This window comes from Peromyscus maniculatus, chromosome 11 (assembly GCF_049852395.1).
Source record: "Peromyscus maniculatus bairdii isolate BWxNUB_F1_BW_parent chromosome 11, HU_Pman_BW_mat_3.1, whole genome shotgun sequence".
Lineage (NCBI taxonomy): Eukaryota > Metazoa > Chordata > Mammalia > Rodentia > Cricetidae > Peromyscus > Peromyscus maniculatus.
In genome coordinates, this window is record NC_134862.1 from 42,694,325 (window position 1) to 42,712,018 (window position 17,694).

Sequence of the window (17,694 nt, forward strand, 5' to 3'; positions counted from 1 at the left end):
CCCCAGCTCAAGACAAGGTCTCACTATGTAGCTCAGGTTAACCTTTAACTTGCTATGTATCCAGAATCTCCTTGAACTTCTTATCACCCTGTCACAGCCTCCCTGGGCTTACACTGGGATTACAGGTTTGTGCCTTCCGCTGTGCTCCGACTTTAAAATGTCATCCTGGGCTGGGAATGCAGCTCAGGGCTACAGCACTTACCTAGCGTGTGTGACGACCTAGTCCAATACCCAGCACCAGAATGACAGGGACAGGGGAGATGAGTGTAGAGGAAGAGTGCTTGCCTCCCAGGTTCAGTCCCCCCAAGGAGAAAGAGGTGTCAAGGATGACCCCTGGGGCTCGGGTCTAGCTCAGTCAGGTAGAGTGTATGCTTATGGTTTGTAGGTATGAACCAGATGAAGACACACTGTTTGACATGTCTGATGGATGCCCAAGTGGAACAGAGGACTGACATCTGCAGCTCAAAGGGGCAGTCAGTCTGGAGTAGGCCCAGGTCTGCAGCATTTGGATGGCATTTAAATTCTTGGAACTGGATGAAATCACCTGGGTTACAGAATCTAGAAAAACCAGTATTGGAGGACAAAGAGTAACAGAAGGAAGAGGAGGAAGAAGAGGAGGAGGAGGGAGAAGAAGAGGAGGAGGAAAAAGAGGGGGAAGAGAAGGGGGAAGAAGAGGAGGAGGAAAAAGAGGGGGAAGAAGAGGGGGAAGAAGAGGAGGAGGAGGAAGAGGAAGAGGAGGAGGAAGAGAAGAAGGGGGAGGAAGGGGAAGAGGAGGAGGAGGAGGAGGAGGAGGAGGAAGAGAAGAAGGGGGAGGGAGGGGAAGAGGAGGAGGAAGAAGAAGAAACAGCAATGAAATTCTAGGAAAGCCAAGTGAAAGCTGGCGTGGGAAACAAAGAGAAGCCGTGGAGTGCCAGCCTGGGGGCAGGACTGTCATCCATCTGCTTCAGAGGAGGCGGCTACAGGTCCAGAGTCAAGGGCTCTGCGGATCTATTTCCTCTGAGGAAGGTGGGGAGCAATCTGTTTTAGACTTCTCGTCCAGTGTCCGGTTATTTACTGTGAGATACATTTCTCTAACCTCTGACTTCATGTTCTCACAGCACTTTCTCTGCGTGCGCGTGCGCATGCACGCGCACACGCGCACACACACACACACACACACACACACACACACACACACGTCTCTGTCCAATTTCCACTTTTTATAAGTATTCTATTAATTAGATTAGGGCTCATCCTAATGACTTCATTTTTAACATGATCATCTGCAAAGAAGGAATTTCCAATAATATCAACTCGTAAGAATTGGGTGTTAGAGGTTCAGCATCTTATTTATAGAGGGCATAATTCAACCCCTAAGAGTTCAGAGACTAGATTGGAGGCTGAGTGTAGATGGGGCAGGGTGAAGGCCATCTTGGAGTAGCTTTAAGAGAGCATGAGAGCTGGGCAGCTATGACACACGCCTTTAATCCCAGCACTTGGAAGGCAGAGCCAGGTGAATCTCAGTGAGTTCGAGGCCAGCCTGGTCTACAGAGCGAGATCCAGGACAGGCACCAAAACTACACAGAGAAACCCTGTCTCGAAGAGAGAGAGAGAGAGAGAGAGAGAGAGAGAGAGAGAGAGAGAGAGAGAGAGAGAGAGAGGGAGAGAGAGGAGAAGGAGAGGAGAGGAGAGAAGGAGAGAGAGGATAGAGATAATGAACATAAGCAACTCTTGGGATATCTAGCGTTGGTAAAAACTTGGAGGGAAGGGGAGAAAAGGCTCAGTGGTTAAGAGCACTCACTATTCTTCCAGGGTACCGTGGTTCCAATCCCAGCACCTAAGCTTCCCTGACAGCTCATTACCATTTGTAACTTCATTACCAGGGGATGTGGCTCCCCCTTCTGGCCCCCTCAGGCATTCCATGCATGTGGTACACAGTGTATACAAGCAGGTAAAACATTCATACTCCTAAAATAAAATGAATAAAGTTGGAGGAGAATCTATCTAGGAGGGTTTTAAAACATAGTTTACATTAAAGTACGCTAGGTTAAATAATTTATTACTGAGAGACAACCGTGTGTGTGTGTTACAGAGAAATGAAAACACGGCCCAGGGTCCTGAAGAGAAGCCGAGGGCTAGGGTCTTGGAGGCTTCTTGGCTGTGCAATGAGATTAAAGGTTCTGAACGAGAGTCCGGCTACAGGTGGATTGGGCAGGGGACAAAATGAAGTGAGTTTTTGTTTTCTCAGTGAAGTATGGTTAAGCCCACTGCTAGAAAATAAGACCACTAGCACAATTCAAAGCCAACTTTGAAGCGAGGTTTAATTAAATACTGTCCAGGTGGATGGACTCCAGCCAGGCCCATCGATGTGTTTCTAGAAAATGGCTCCAAGTGGTTGTGTGTGCTGTTTGCAGTGACTTAAGTATTTCCCCTCAGGTCCAATCAGGGGCAAGCACACATCCTGACGTATTTCCTGCCTGTGAACCCTACATGTGATCAATCACATCCGGTGCACATGGGGTCAAACAAACTTGTTTGGGGGAGTGAAAACATGTGGCTTGTTATCTCCTATAGACAACAGCCTCCAGCATTTCAGGAACCATGTGTCCTTGGGCAAGGGGCTTGCAGATCAGAGGCGGCTTTTGTTTCATGAATCTTAGGCATAGTAACTAAAACTTAAAATGTAACTTTGGCTCTCACAGCATGAGGTGGGATTTTAAGCTAAGAGTGGGCTTAATTTACGGGAAGGCTGGGAACTTGAAGGGGGAGCATTGTGAAATTGTCTCAAGGCCTGGGGAAAACTGAACGACTAGGGGATGAGGGTAGGGCACCCAGCCTCGATGAGATTAGTGGCCAGGTGTGAATGGAAGCAGTCAGCATGCTGGACTGACTTCCCGGGCTAGGCTGCACTGCAGATGGCAGGCACAGGATGAGCGGGTGGTTGGGTGTAATGAGGTTGGGGTTTGCCAGAGGAGGATGCTGGTGCGAGAGAGAGGCGAGGGAAGGGAAGGATGTTGTTGTTCTGCTTGGTTGAGACCGAGTTTCTTTTACTCTGGGGAAACCTGAAACTCTCTATGTAGCCTAGGATGGCCTCAGACTCAGGGCAATCCTCCAGGTTTAGCCTTTCAAGTGCTGGGATTGCAGGTCTGAGCGCCGTGTCTGACTAGAGGAAGGTGGCTTCATGACTGGGGGTGATGGGTCACCGTAGAGTCAAATAAGGGATGATGACAGTGGCTGCCGTCTCTGAGAGGGTAAGCAGGCGAAGAGCACCTGACATCGGGAATCCCAGCACTCGGGAGGCTGAGGCAGGGAGACTGATGAGTCCAAAGCTTGCCTAGGCTACACAGCAAGACTCTCTCAAAACAAACAAACAAACAAACAAACAAACAAACAGCAACAAAACTGAAAGAGCTAAATCAGGGACAGGTGAGTTGGGAAGGCAGGGTGTGAAGCCAGAACAGTGGGGGGTGTGAGGAATAAGAAAGAAGTGGAAAAACAATCAAAAGCTGTGTACCTTTTGAGCTGAGGCCTGGCAACATCTTTAAAGGTAAATATAATGAACTAGGGTTTTGTTGTCGTCTGCCAAAATGCCAGTCAGCCTGCCAGTCCAAGGACTTCTTGTCTTCAGCAGCTAGCAGGCTGCCAAGGTGACTTCTTATCTCTGTGTACAGAGCCGCCCTCTGCCCTCTGGCTGAAAGGTTGACTCACTGTTCTCTTACAGTTGAGATGCAAGGCAAAAACCACAGAGTCTCATAGCTTTAAATGTTCCCTGGTTGCATGTTCTCAGATAACAACTTCGAAGATAAGAATAATAAAAAAATCACAATTAAAACTGCACAAGGAGCTGGGCATGGTGGTGCACGCCTTTAATCCCAGTGCTAGGGAGGCAGAGGCAGTCAGATCTCTCTGTAAATTCAAGGCCAATCTTGTCTACAAAACAAGGACAGCCAGGGCTGTTATACAGAGAAACCCTATCTCAAAACTCCCTTCATTCCCCCCTTCTGTGGCCCCCCCCCAAAAAAAAAACAGAACAAAAAATACACAAAAAACCCTGCACAAGGACTAGGAAGCCCACTCAAGGAAGTTGTGTTTGTTTTTAATTATTTCCTTTTGCAATGCTGGGGGTCAAGCCCTAGGCCAGTGCTCTACCACTGAGCTACATCTTCAAGCCTCACTTTAAAAAAAAATTAAAACAATTGATTTCAGGAGCATGTGGTTTATTTAAATGAAAAAGCTACAGCTGGAGTATGAGGTTTGGTCATGTGTTAGGCTATGGTAATAAAAGGAGCTTCGGGAGCAGCAGTCTGGGAAGGAAGTTGCCGCAGCTCCTCTCTGTGAGGTGCAGGAGAATGAAGTGCCTCCAGGCCGTCACTGGGAGGGAAGAGCATCAGAAAGGACATAAAACTGGAGGGTCTAAACATCATGGGGCCTTAAAGGGAAGGAGAGGCTTTCCTTTAACTTGGACAGTAGCTTTATTGAGAGAGAGAGAGAGAGAGAGAGAGAGAGAGAGAGAGAGAGAGAGAGAGAGAGAGAGAGAGAGAGAGAGAGAGAGCTGGAGAGATGACTCATTGGTTAAGAGCACTGGTGCTCTTCAGGGAAACCCCGGTTCAAGTCCCAGCTTCCACATCGCAGCTAACCATCATCTGTATCTCTAGTTTTACAGATCCTAAGCCCTCTTTTGGCCTCCCCAGGCACCAGGTGTGAAAGAGGTGCACAGGCAGGCAGGCCAAGCCCTGGTTCACATAAAACAAAAAGAAGGTTGGGCGGTGGCGGCGCACGCCTTGAATCCCAGCACTCGGGAGGCAGAGGCAGGCGGATCTCAGTGAATTCGAGGCCAGCCTGGACTACAGAGCGAGATCCAGGAAAGGCGCAAAGCTACACAGAGAAACCCTGTCTCGAAAAACCAAAAAAGAAGTAAATCTTCAAAAGGAGGAGGAAAGAAAAGGGAAAGTTATATTGAGAAGGATGGCGGAGGAGGCTGAGGAAACTTCAGAGAGCAGCCTTTGGAGCACACCCCCCAGCAAATCCCCTCGAGGAGTCTCTCTGGTCTGGCTTTTTTTTTTTTTTTTTTTTTTTTGGTTTTTCGAGACAGGGTTTCTCTGTGTAGCTTTGCGCCTTTCCTGGAGCTCACTTGGTAGCCCAGGCTGGCCTCGAACTCACAGAGATCCGCCTGGCTCTGCCTCCCGAGTGCTGGGACTAAAGGCGTGCGCCACCACCGCCCGGCTCGGTCTGGCTTTTAATAATCTTTTAGGGGTGATGGGAAGTTTCAGTCACGTGATTTAGTTCAGCATATGGTTGTTGGGAGCACAAAGGTCCTAGTGTCCACAAACAGCACTAAGGAGACCAGGAATGCTAAACATAGAGGGTTGCCACTTCAACGCAAGAGATGTGTAACCTATTTTCTTCCCCAAATGAAGATGGCTAATAGTCTCTGGGGTCCTTGTGCTATCTGTATGACCATGACCGAGACCACACCTGATCCTCCCCCAGACCATTAAGATAACACATGTAGCCTGTCTCTAGAACCCATCTTCATGAAAGAAGTGGCATGTATTTTGAGAAGAGTTTCATTGTAATTATGCCTCCTAGTGCACATGGTATTGTGTTATACCAGGAAACTTTTTTCCAAACTGTGCTGTACTTACATATGCCTAAATAAAGTGTCCAGTGTCAAGACTCTACAACTTTGAGCCAACAACACAGGCTATTTAGTCGTGTTGAGCTGGATTTCCTTCTTGCCTCACATGGATCATTACTCTGTTGGCTGAGTCGTTTGCAGAGACCCCACAATAGGGCACAATAGGTACTTGAAAGAGCACAGTGGCAGCCAAATCAGCGGTTTCGGTTACAGGAAAGACAGTGTAACTGGAAGTTTCCCTGTGTCCTACCCGGTCCTGAGGTTCCGCAGCTGCTTATAAAATAATCACTCAGAGGCTTATACTAATTACCAATTCTATGGCCTATGTCAGGCTTCTTGCTAGCTAGCTCTTTCATCTTTAACTAACCCATTTCTATTCATCTGTGTTTTGCCGTGGCATTACCAGTCTGCTGGCATCTTGTTGCTCCTCGGGCGGCCAGCTCTTATCTCCCTGACTCCGCCCTTCTTTTCTCTGTATCTCTGCTTGGATTTCCCACCTGCCTCTAAGCTGCCTTGCCATAGGCCAAAACAACTTTATTTATTGGCCAATGGGAGCAACATATATTCACAGCGTAGGGAAAGACATCCCCCAGCAAGGCAGCTTCTTCACTCTGGTCCCAGAGAGAGGTGCAGGGGCATTTCCTAATGCGTGCTGTGGGCTCTGGCCTCAAGTTGCAGTCCTGTGTTCTGTTATTTATTTTTAAAAAGTTGTTTTTTAGATTTTGTTTTATGTACCTGAGTGTTTTGCCTGCAAGCATGTATATGCCACTACATGTGTGCCTGGATGCCCTGCAACTGGAGTTAGGGACGCTTGGGAACCACCTTGTAGATGCTGGAAGTCATCCAGGGCCTCTATAAGAGCTAGTGCTCTCAAGCATTGAGCTGTCTCCAGCCTCCAGCAGCTATTTTGTCTTATTATTTTATTTTTTATTTGTTTTTCTCTTCTTCTTTTTAAAGATACTTATTTTGAGAGACGGGTCTTCTATAACTTGCTATGTACTGGGTGCTGGGATTAAAGGTGTGCGCCACCACCGCCTGGCTTCAAGGGAACTTTCTGTAGAAAACAGTTCCTCTTGTCACTGGGAAGTTGAAGAAGTTGGTACAGTTCGTTATAGCTTGGAGTGGAGTGAACATTTACAGGAAGGGATGGTGCAATCTGTTAATTTCTGTTAAGAGGTATGATACCAGCGATGAAAAGAACCAGTGGATTCTGAGCGGGAAGATCTGTGCGGGCCTTGAGCAGACATCGGCCTCTATTTCTTTGTATAGCCCTAGCTGTCCTAGAACTTACTTTGTGGACCAGGCTGGCCTCGAACTCACAGACGTCCTCTGCTGGAATTAAAGATGTGTGCCACCATGCCCGGCTCTCAGACATTGACCTCCAAGTTGAAACTGGGAGTGTGAGTAGGGATGGGACAAGAAAAGGTGAGGGTTTCTCTGGCCATGAAACACGGGGAGGAAGGAGAAGCCCAATGCAGGAGAAGAGACGGAGCTCGGGCTGAATAGAACCTTTATTCTGTAGGCAGTGGGAAACAATTGAGGATTGTCAAGAGAACAACAGCAGAATATTAGCTAATGTTTGTGTTCCTACCCCATCTGGCCAGGCACTGTATTACGAACATAGCTCCCCCACCCACTGGTTAAAAGAGAAACGACAGTTTTAGCTTCTCCACAAAAGGAACTGAAGCTTCCAGGAATTAATTTGCATATCTTTTCTACTATGAAAACTGAATCATAGTACTAATACATTTCCCTAAAGTTTTTAGGATTAAGAAACCAGATATTCCCAGACATAAGTAATAAGATATTGCTGGGGACTAAACAGTAGAAACTCTTGGTTTAAGGGAAAGAAATAACTTGTTCCTTCAACAGGCCCCACAAAGCGTGAGGATCTGCTGGCTTCCCTTCGCAGACCAACAATCTTCTGTCTTAGTTCTAACTACTCCCTTGCCTCTGTGAGAGCTACTTGACTTTGTCATTGCATTATTGATTAAAATGATAAGAAATAAGAAGGTGAACTAAAGGCCGGGTGTGGTGGCGCACACCTTTGATCCCGCCCTGGGGAGGCAAAGGCAGGCGGACCTCTGTTTTCAAGGCCAACCTGGGCTGGACTGCCAATTCCAGGACAGGAAGGGGGAGGGGGAGGGAGGAGAGGGAGAAAAGAAAAGAAAAAGAAAGTGAACTAAGACAGAACTCACACAGAGAGAGAATCAGCACTTGGGAGGCGAGGCAGCAAGATTGCGGTTAGTTTGAGGCCAGCCTGGGCTACAGAGTAAAATCTGTTTCAAAAAATAAAACCCTTCCCCCATTACGGCAATTAAAATTATCAGCCAAGCCCCTGCCCCCCCCCCCCCCCGGGACAAAAGACACCGATGTGCCCTTCATTGAGCGTTATACCGCATGGTTTTTGTTACTGAACGAATTGAATTGAATTCGCTGTTGCTGAGAAGCATGAGAAACAATCGTGGAGACTTCAGCTGGCCCAGGACACCACGATTTCCTTCTGAGGGCTGGGTATATGTTTTGTCTATTGGACGCTGAAAGATGTCCGGATTAGACCGCAGGAAACGCTAGGGACTCGGAAATCCTAGAGCAGCGGGAACAGGAATGCGTGAATGATTCCAGCGTTCACTTGAGTTTTTCACTATTACTTTTCTCTTCGGATGCTCTGTGTCTTAACCCCGGACATGCTGGTTATCCGGCACTACCCAGCTCTTAACTCGCGTCTACTTAGACACTTAGCAATACGAGAATGGCCGATATACGCATCAGATAACTGACACTTGGCCTGATGTACCGGATCCACCCGACAGGGCTCAGGAGAATTAATCCCCAGGTTCTGCAGGAACCCACTTCTACCTCCCCCTGAGCCCTTCCCTTTAGCCCAGAGGGTGGAGCGCGCGCGGTCTCCTAGGAGACCAGAGCTAACTGACCGCGCCTGCGCGCAGCCTGGGCCCGGCTGATGCAACTTTCCGCGTGCCAGCCCGCTCTACCCCCGAGTAAGGAGGCCGAGAGGGACCGCGGGCGCAGCCAATCAGCGGCCACGCACGCGGGTGACGCAAGTCCGCCCCTCGGGGGGTGGGGGACCGGGGGATGGGGCCCTGCAAATGACGTTGGGCGCCGCCGGGCGGTCGACGTAGACGCCCTGGGCCCTCAGTCTGGTCCGGCGGCTTCCGGGTGCTCGGCTGCGGCCATTTTGGGCTTCGCTTCCTCGCGCGCCCGCCCGCTCGCCACCCACTCAGCCCTTCCGCTCCCGCGTTTCGCGCCTGGGTGCGGGCCGCGGCCTCCGGAAACGCCGCCGCCGCCGCCGCTGCCGCCGCGGGAGGGACCCGGTCTATGGTGGAGCGGTGCCGCACGGCCTAGGACGGACGCCTCCTTCCCCGCCGGGATGGACGGGACTGCGGCCGCCACAGCCAGCGTGGGCCGCCAAGCCGTGCGGTGCGGCGCCCGCGGCGGAAGCCGCCGCCCCCGGGGCCCCCTCTGCCGGCGCGGGGATCGGCCCGCGGTACCGACTCGGTGGCTGGGCAAGGCCGAGGCTGTGTAGGCCTCGGGTCCCGCCCGCCCTGACGCCGCCGAGCTCCGCGCTTGTGGCCCGAGAAACCTGCCGAGGAGAGGAGATGGAGCTGGGGACGCCGCGCGGGCCTCGGAAGCGGCCGGCCCCCCGGCTGGGCTCCTGGTTCCGGCTGCCCTTCCTCCTTCGGCGAGGGCACGTCCGCCCTTCCGAGTTCCCGACGCCTCCCTCTCGGGAGAGCTCCGGGGACCCCGCGCCGCCGGCCTCCGCCCGGCCCGAGCCTCGCACCAGGTACTGGACCAGATTGCTTTCCCAGCTCTTTGCCCTGCTGCCTTGCTTGCTCCAGAAGCTGTTTATTTGGAGCCAGCTCTTCGGGGGCATGATCCCCACCCGATGGCTAGATTTCGTAGCAGGTTACAGCGCCCTGAGAGCCTGGCGAGGACGGGAGGAGCCCGCCACTCCCGCGGTGCAGAAATCTTTGAGTTCACTGCGGCTGGACTCTGCGGAAGACTTGGTCGTCAGCCCCCTTGATTGGCTAGAGGAGGGACTCCAATGGCAGTACTCGTCCTCGGACCTGGAGGTGAAATTTAAAGCCCCGGAGAGAGCTGTGGACTCCGCAGCGCACGCTTTTCTCCTGGAGCAGCCGCTGTGGGGAGTGGAGTTGCTGCACCGGGGTCTTCCAGCCGGCCTGGTCTCCCACCGAGAACTTGGCTCTGCGCCCTCCGGGCCCCGCCACGCTCAGAGCGTAGGTGGTGGTTTCAAGGTGGTGTCCTATCTCCTGAACCCTTCCTTTCTGGACTGCCTGTCCCAGCTAGAGCTGCGCCCGCAGGGCGGCGTGGGCGCCGGCCAGCTCGTGGATCTCCGAACACTACCCCCAGAGAGCTGTTGCCTCTTTGAAGATGCTTGTCACCCCCAGCCGCTGCGTGCCGAGATCTCGGCCACCGCGTGGCAGAGGTGCCCCCCTCTTTCTACAGAAGGCCTGCCGGAAATCCACCACCTCCGTACGAAGCGGCTGGAATTCCTTCAGGCTAACCACAAGGGGTCAGAGTTACCCACCCCTGACCAAGATAATGGCTACCACAGCCTGGAGGAGGAGCATAACCTTCTCCGGATGGACCCACCACACTGTACAGATAACCCAGCACACGCGGTGTCCACTCCCGAAGCCAGCCCGGAGCCCACTGAGAAAAAGATAGACTTGTTGATGCAAGAAGTTTCACAAAGCCCCCAGAGAAGCAGTCCGACTTGCGAGTTGCCTGTGGAAAAAGAAGGGGAAGGGGACCACACTAGTGTAGTCGGCTGCTCAGACATAGAGGATGGCCTGCCTGTGTCTGCCAGACCAGTTTGTAGCAACAAACTGATCGATTATATTTTGGGAGGTGCCTCCAGTGACTTGGAAAGCAGCTCCGACTCGGAAAGTGAGGATTGGGACGAGGAACCCGAGGATGATGGTTTTGATAGTGATGGCTCTCTGTCCGACTCGGAGGAGGGACAGGACTCTGACGGGCTTCACCTTTGGAACTCCTTCTGCAGTGGAGACCCTTACAACCCCCAGAACTTTACCGCCACCGTTGAGACTGCTACCAGACCTGTGCCTGCAGAGCCCTGTGGTTCTGGGAAGTCCTTGTCGGGCAACTCGGATGGAGGAAGTGCCTGGGCCGGGCACCTTCCTGAGACCCCCGAGCATAGTTCTGGGGAGGAAGAGGACTGGGAATCCAGTGCAGATGAGGCGGAGAATCTTAGGTTGTGGAACTCTTTCTGCAATTCTGAGGACCCCTACAACCTTCTAAATTTTAAGGCTCCTTTTCAAACATCAGGGAAAAACTGTCAAGGCTGTCAGGACTCAAAAGCATCTCCTCAGGCCACGGAGGCCTTTTCTGGGTGTCATAACTTACTTTCTTGTAAGGTACAACTGTTAGAAAGCCAAGAAGATAATTGTCCAGACTATGGGCTGGGTGAGGCTCTTTCTGGAGAAAAATACACCCATATCAAAAGAAAAAAGGTTTGTTTCTTCCCTTTTACAGGACTAGTGATTTGCTGTATTTTGATATGGTTACTATAGCAGCATGACTTTTCCTGCGAGGCCTAGTTTTACACATATTTTTGAGAAGGCCTCTGAGCTCATGTGCTTGGATTGAGAAATACTCAAATGACCCTTCTTCCCAATATAGAGAAATATTCCTATCTGAAAGGATGCCAGTATATAGATGTTAGCAGGGCTGTCATTTAGATTGGTGGATCCTGAAGTTTAAAAATGGTTCACATGTATTTGTTTGTGAATACTTAATATTTTATTTTCATGACAACAATGTCTATTCCTGTCCATTAGAACCCAGATGAATACTAGTAATTATTATATTATATTATATAATGATATGTCACTAATAATAACCCACATAGCAAGTTAGGGTTATCTAGTTGTGTGCCCAGAAGGGAAGTGACTGTGGTGGTGTATGCCTGTAATCCCAGCGCTTGGGAGTTAGAGGCAGGTGGATTATTTTGTGAGTTTTGGAGTCTAGCTTGGTCTACATAGTGAGTTCCAGACTTGCCAGGGATACATGGGTAGGATCTTCTCTCAAAAAAACAAAAAAAACCAAAACAATACTCCTGGCTTTCCTGCATCTCCTGTCTCCCAAGCTGGCCAGAAGTTTTAGCACTGGAATTCAAGCTGGCCTCAAAGTCGTGTTGAGCCTGGTACCCCAGCCTCCGAAGTGCAGGAGTATTTATGAGCCTCCGGGCAATTGTATAACTTCATGGGACAGTTTGCTCTTTGATTATATTATTATTCAATTTACTTTATGTTCAGGATATTTGAATTGCTTTATTTCTCTTACTGCTTTTTCAGTTGGAGTTATTAACTGAGAATACATGCCACCCCCAAGCACAAAGATGTCTTTTGCTGTTGAGGGAGTTTCTTTAGTTTCTCACACTTGCATCAGTGCCTGTCAGATGGACAGTGTTGTGAGCCTGGCTCCAGAGGGCCAGTTTCAAGACTATTCTCGGGACAGGAAATATCTAAAGGGTGGTGATCTTATGTCTTGCCTATCTAGAGGTATAAGAAGTTATGCTAAAAATTAAATTTTAGTTCATGTTTCAGAATGATATATAATGAGAGAGCTGTTTGTTCGTTTGTTTACTTATTTTGCTGCAGAAGGAGGCTAGCCCCTTGATCATCCTGAGCAAGGGGTCTCCCCCTGAGCCACATCTCCAGGTCTCATTTTATTCTCTTCAGGACAGGCAGAATGCTCTTGAGAGGGAACAGGCAAGAGCAGAGTGGAGCCAGGGCAGGAGTGTTCGGCCTCTGCATGCGGTCTCGTTACTGCACTCCCAGGCCCTGGTCCCCCCTACTTATCCAACGGGAATCCTAAGATCTGGTGTAGAAGTGTTGCAAGTCCTGCTGCTCTGTCTTGTGAGGTTGGGGGTTGAATCCTGTTAACCATGCACGTCACTACTGAGCTGGTTACACCTCCAGCCCAAGTTAGCGGAAGGTAAAGGAGTAAAGGAAACTCCTGATTCATTTCCATGCCTTTGAATGGCGAAGGCCAACCTCGTGTCTCAGTTTAAAGACTGTTGACTGAAATACTAGAAGAGGTTGTGCCTAAGTATGACAGTTATTTAACAGCCCCTGGCTACCTGCCCTTCTTTACTTGATGGGAATAGTGAACAGCGGTGCCAGTTGTTCGAATGAGGCCTGGAGACCATGGAGTGTAGAATACTTGGTGTACTGGCAGAACAGCAGAGTGTAGACTCTCATCCTCGTGCCCCGGGACTTGGCTGGTCACTGACATCGATTCCTTGTCTGTACAGTGGTGATGGCGCTGGTTCATATCTCACTGGGTTGGCCTGAGGATCAAATGAGAACATTTGTAAACTTCTGTGAAAAAAGTTTGTCATTTGGCAAACAGTATAAAAGTGCTTATTTTATTTATCTTAGTGACAAGGACTTGGTAACCACTAGATTGCAATATCTAGTAAGGTGTTACATGCCTACTAATTGTCCTCAGGGGCATTCCTGGGCCTGATGTAAAGGGAAGGAAAGCTATAGGCCTCAGTGGGATTAGCTGATGTAACTATTAAACATGCTTTAAAACACCTTTTTTTTGGAGGGTGGGGGGGATGGAGGATCCCATGTAACACATTCTGGCTTCGTGCCCCAGCCATCCTCGGCTTCTAGTGCTGTGGTCATGGAGTGTCGTGACCTTTTCCGGGTTGTAGTGGTTACTTCCTGTGTACTCTTTCATTTGGGGGAAAGAATACTAAAAAAGCCGAATTTCCTTATTTCTTTAAGAATGAAAGGATAGCAGGGATTAATAATAGGGAAATCCAGAGTTCCCATCTGGTTCGTTTTTCAACACCACAAAACAAGAATTGGACTTGAAGAGACCCAGTCTGTAGATGAATAAAGAAATACACACTGATTTTTGCAGCATTGTTAGCTGTTTCATTACCTTCGTGTTTCGGGGGCACAAAGATCCTTTTTGGTGTCAGCTAGTTCTAAGATCTAGAGTAATTAACACTGGGTTTGTCTTTCTAGGTAACCTTCCTCGAAGAAGTTACCGAGTATTACATAAGTGGAGATGAGGATCGCAAAGGACCATGGGAAGAATTTGCAAGGGATGGCTGCAGGTTCCAGAAACGGATTCAAGAAACAGAAGATGCCATTGGCTACTGCTTGACATTTGAGCACAGAGAAAGAATGTTCAGTAGACTCCAGGAGCATGTTTCTGAAGACTTCCTAGTGTTCAACAATGTTAGGATGAGTGAACAGCCTGTGGCCCTGGCCCACACTTTCTCCTGCTTGAGAGGTTTCTCTTAAAAACAGATATTGGCAGCTGTCCTTGGACATGTTTCTAAAGAAACAACTTGTATCTGGTGATGTGGTTGAATTGTTTTTGGGTAATGTATCTCTTTAGAAACACCAACTCCGATAATGAAGGATCTGTAATCTTTAATCTTCTCTTTTCCTGTTTAGTTGGATGTGGTTTTTGTGTTTTTGAGACAGGGTCTTACTACATAATTCTGGTTGGCCTAGGTCTGTGTGTAGACCAGGCCGGCCTTGAAAGTGGTATCATCTTGCCTCTATCCTGTGCCACTGTGCCCAGCTGGAAGTGATTTTAAATATCCTTCGCTTCATTGAGGTGAAAAGGGACCCTCTGAGTCATTACTTTGCACTTTCAAAACTTACGGAGGCAGGGGGCAGCCAGGCCACATAGTGGCCTCTGGGCCAGTTGGGGCACAAGCTGAGACCAGGTCTTAAAGGACAAAAATAAGAAAGGGGTTTTGGTTTTGGTTTTTCAAGACAGGGTTTCTCTGTGTAGTCCTGGCTGTCCTAGAACTTGCTGTAGACCAGGCTGGCCTTGAACTCCTAGAGATCCGCCTGCCTCTGCCTCCCATCCTGAATACTGGGATTAAAGGCGTGTGTCACCATGCCTGGCACAAAAGTTTCTTACCAGGCCTGTAATTCCAGTTACTTTGGAGACTGAGGCAGGAGGATAGAAGATTGAAGGTCTGCCTGGGCCACATAGTGAATTCAGGGCCAGCGTGGGTAGTTTAGCAGTACCTTATCTTAAAATGGAAAAGGAGGCTAGGAGTACAGTTGAGTAGCAAAGGGCACTTGCCTACGTGTGCAAGGCTTTGGTTCAGTTCCCACTACTGCAAAAGGACAAACATTTTCCTGGAAAACTATTAAGGTTTAAGCCTCATATTCAGTTCTAATTTAAATTATTCAGTTCTAATTTAAATTATCTAAAAGCTTTGGGTTCTGGAGTGCTGAGCTTTGCTTGCTTACATATATATGTATATATGTGTGTATATACATAAATATATATGTACATAGGTGTATATATGTACACACATATATGTATATATATTTTTTTCCCACTTTCATAGATTTGACTTAAGGCTAAAACCTATTGTACATGTTACCAACTTAAAAGACATTGTTATATCACTTGAAAATATGGTGGATTCTCCTGCCCCCCCCCCCCCTTTTTAATTTTTCTTTTCTTTTTTTGAAGAATTGGTCTTGTGTGTTCTAGGCTAGCCTTGAACTCACTACTTAGCTAAGAATGACTTTGAAAGATCCTCTTGTTCTCTTGCTAGGATTGCACACATGTGTGCCACACATCCAGATGGTCTTCTCTGTCCAGGTCTATTTAATACACTTCTAAGGACCTCCACGCACCCCAGGTGCAGTACTCTCTTGACTGGGAAAGCTGTGTTGGTGTGCTTTTTAAAGACAGACACTGTGATGCCCAGCTGGTCTGCCAAACTTTGACATGTAGCGTATTTGATTTCTTTGCATGCTATCCATCTGGAAGGTTTCTGTGTTGTATTCCAGTTGAATGTGGCTCTTCATTCAGCTTTCAGTGGGTGGGAATGTAAAGCACTAGGACGTAGTCATTGCATTATAGGTATTCAGTTTTTAAACTTCAAAGCCTCGAGTTTTCCTAGGAGTATGCAGACATCTCTGAAATGCAGTTTTGTTTTATGTACTCTAACAGAAAGCCAGTGTTACTCATTCCCTGCCTCGGCACTGTCACTTTTAAAACCTGTCATGGTGACACTGTAAACTTGGATTGGGCAGTTCTGAATTGTTAAACACAGACTTCAGTGTCCAGGTTTATTGTGTTCTATTTTATAGAGGAGCAGTGGTGTGAGGTCTGTTCTTTGAGGAAAGCATAGAGTATAGCTAGAACAGCCCGAAAGTCTTAGTGTCTTTCCCAAAGCTTGCTTTTGATTAGGATGCCTGCATCGATTAATCGATCAGGATGCCTGCATCGATTAGGATGCCTGGCTTATTCAGTTAGCTTTATCTGCTGTGTGTATGCTAGGTTGAGGTATGTTTAACCACCTTTTAACTGTGTGCCTCCTGTCATGGGTAGTGGGAACACAGACAAAAGAGAGGGCCACTAAATTGGTCATGGGGATGAATTTTCCCAGAAGAGCTCGCAGCATAACTACCTCAGCTTATGATCTCCCTGGTTATTCCGTTTGGTGTGCTCTAAGTCTGCCTCCAGTGGTGACGATGTTCATTCACACACACTAAGAATGCAGAACCCTCATTTTGTGCACCTGCATTTAGTGAACCCCAGAGTGTGTTCAGTCTGGAATAGTGCTGTGGGAACAGGCTAGTTAGGATCGGTGTCCTTTGGGAAGCAGGCGTGTTGACTTAGGAAAACTGTGACAGCATTCTTTTAAAACCAGACTGCAGCTTAGCATTTGATTCAGACATTTAGGTGTTTTGTGTTCCTGAAACCCAGGAATGGGACATCTGTACATTTATTGGGTGTTTGAAATTGTTCCAGAATTGTTCCAGATTCCACCTTCACTATCTAATGAGGAAATCCTCTGGTACACTCCCTGCCGACAGACGGGGTCACATGGTGGCAAGGACCAAAGGATGCTAACAGATTGACTGAAAGAGAAGATCCAGGTTACTGTCCTTGTCATCCCAGGCCCAGATGTTAAGGCCTCTCCCTCCCAAGGAAAGAACCTCCAAGGCAAGGCAGGGCCTGGAGGTTTTAGCAGAATATTTTAAACATTCAAGTCTTGCAATGGTGCTTTAAAGATCTGGGTAGCGTGTGAGAAGCTCTGTACAGATGGGGGTCCCCATTTCTGAGTTCTGAAGTGTGGAAGCCCTTCATCTGTAACTTGAAATCAGAACTATCAGATTTTATTTTTTATAATTTAAGGAAGGTGAAGTTTGGGAACAAGATTTGAATGGGCTTCTTCAGATCAATGATTTTAAATGTAACTAGTAGAGATTTTATAGCTCAGATTATATTTGTATATAATTAACTAATCTGTAAATTGTAATAAATATATTTGCAATTATTAAATGCTGTGATATTTTTATGTATTTTACATTGGTTTTGGTATTATGGGACAAGGTTTTCAGAGTTAAATAAATCAGTTTTGTAGAAGTGCTTTAGGCCATCTGGACAGACATCTGGGTCAGATAAATGGCTTCTCAGCTAGTTGAGGGGAAGACGTGGGGAGCATAAATGTAATTGAAAGGTACTGTCTTAGTGATAGGATAAGTCAGATTTTTTTTTTTTTTTTGTTCTTTTGAGACGGTTTCTCTGTGTAGTTTTGGTGTCTGTCCTGGATCTATCTCTGTAGACCAGGCTGGCCTCAAACTCACAGAGATCCCCCTGCCTCTGCCTCCCGAGTGCTGGGATTAAAGGCGTGCACCACCACCGCCCGGCTGCTAAGTGGCTCTTAAAGAGTATGAATTCTGCCAATTGGGAACTCGTTTAGTCCCAGCACTGGGAGGCAGAGGCAGGCTGAGCTCTGAGTTCGAGGGCGGGCTCCAAAGCTACACAGAAAAACCCTATCTTGAAAAACCAAAAAAAGGTATGAACTTTTGGGGGTGGTTTTGACAGCTTTTGCTAAGTATGCCAATCCTGCTTCAGCCTCCTGAGAGCAGAGTGCAGAGCGCACCACTGCCAATCCCTTCTAAGAAGTGAGATTTCATTGTGAAATCAGGACCAGCTCTAGCAGCTGCCACACCCCCTTCCCCTCTTCCCTTCTCCTTTCTTCCATTTGTCCAGTGTTGGGGGTC

The 17,694-nt window shown here is 48.3% G+C and overlaps 1 protein-coding gene and 1 long non-coding RNA gene across 2 annotated transcripts; one reads left to right on the forward strand and one right to left on the reverse strand.

Annotated features, from left to right (window-relative positions):
- Positions 1 to 2,716: 2,716 nt before the first annotated feature.
- On the reverse strand, positions 2,717 to 7,958 carry LOC121821251 (uncharacterized). The gene is made up of 2 exons (XR_006061958.2): positions 6,909 to 7,958; positions 2,717 to 4,350 (listed from the first exon to the last, which is right to left on the reverse strand). It is a non-coding gene; the product is annotated as an uncharacterized LOC121821251 (long non-coding RNA).
- A 1,006-nt stretch (positions 7,959 to 8,964) lies between these two features.
- Ppp1r15b (protein phosphatase 1 regulatory subunit 15B) lies at positions 8,965 to 16,969 on the forward strand. The gene is made up of 2 exons (XM_006993230.4): positions 8,965 to 11,130; positions 13,663 to 16,969. The coding sequence occupies exons 1-2, from the start codon at positions 9,235 to 9,237 to the stop codon at positions 13,942 to 13,944; spliced, it is 2,178 nt and encodes a 725-aa protein (XP_006993292.1). The 5' UTR covers positions 8,965 to 9,234; the 3' UTR covers positions 13,945 to 16,969.
- The last annotated feature ends 725 nt before the right edge of the window (positions 16,970 to 17,694 follow it).

Coding starts and splice junctions, on each gene's coding strand:
- Ppp1r15b (XM_006993230.4), top strand. CDS start 9,235: ATGGAGCTGGGGACGCCGCGCGGGCCTCGGAAGCGGCCGGCCCCCCGG. Junction 11,131..13,662: donor CCCATATCAAAAGAAAAAAG/GTTTGTTTCTTC, acceptor TTGTCTTTCTAG/GTAACCTTCCTCGAAGAAGT.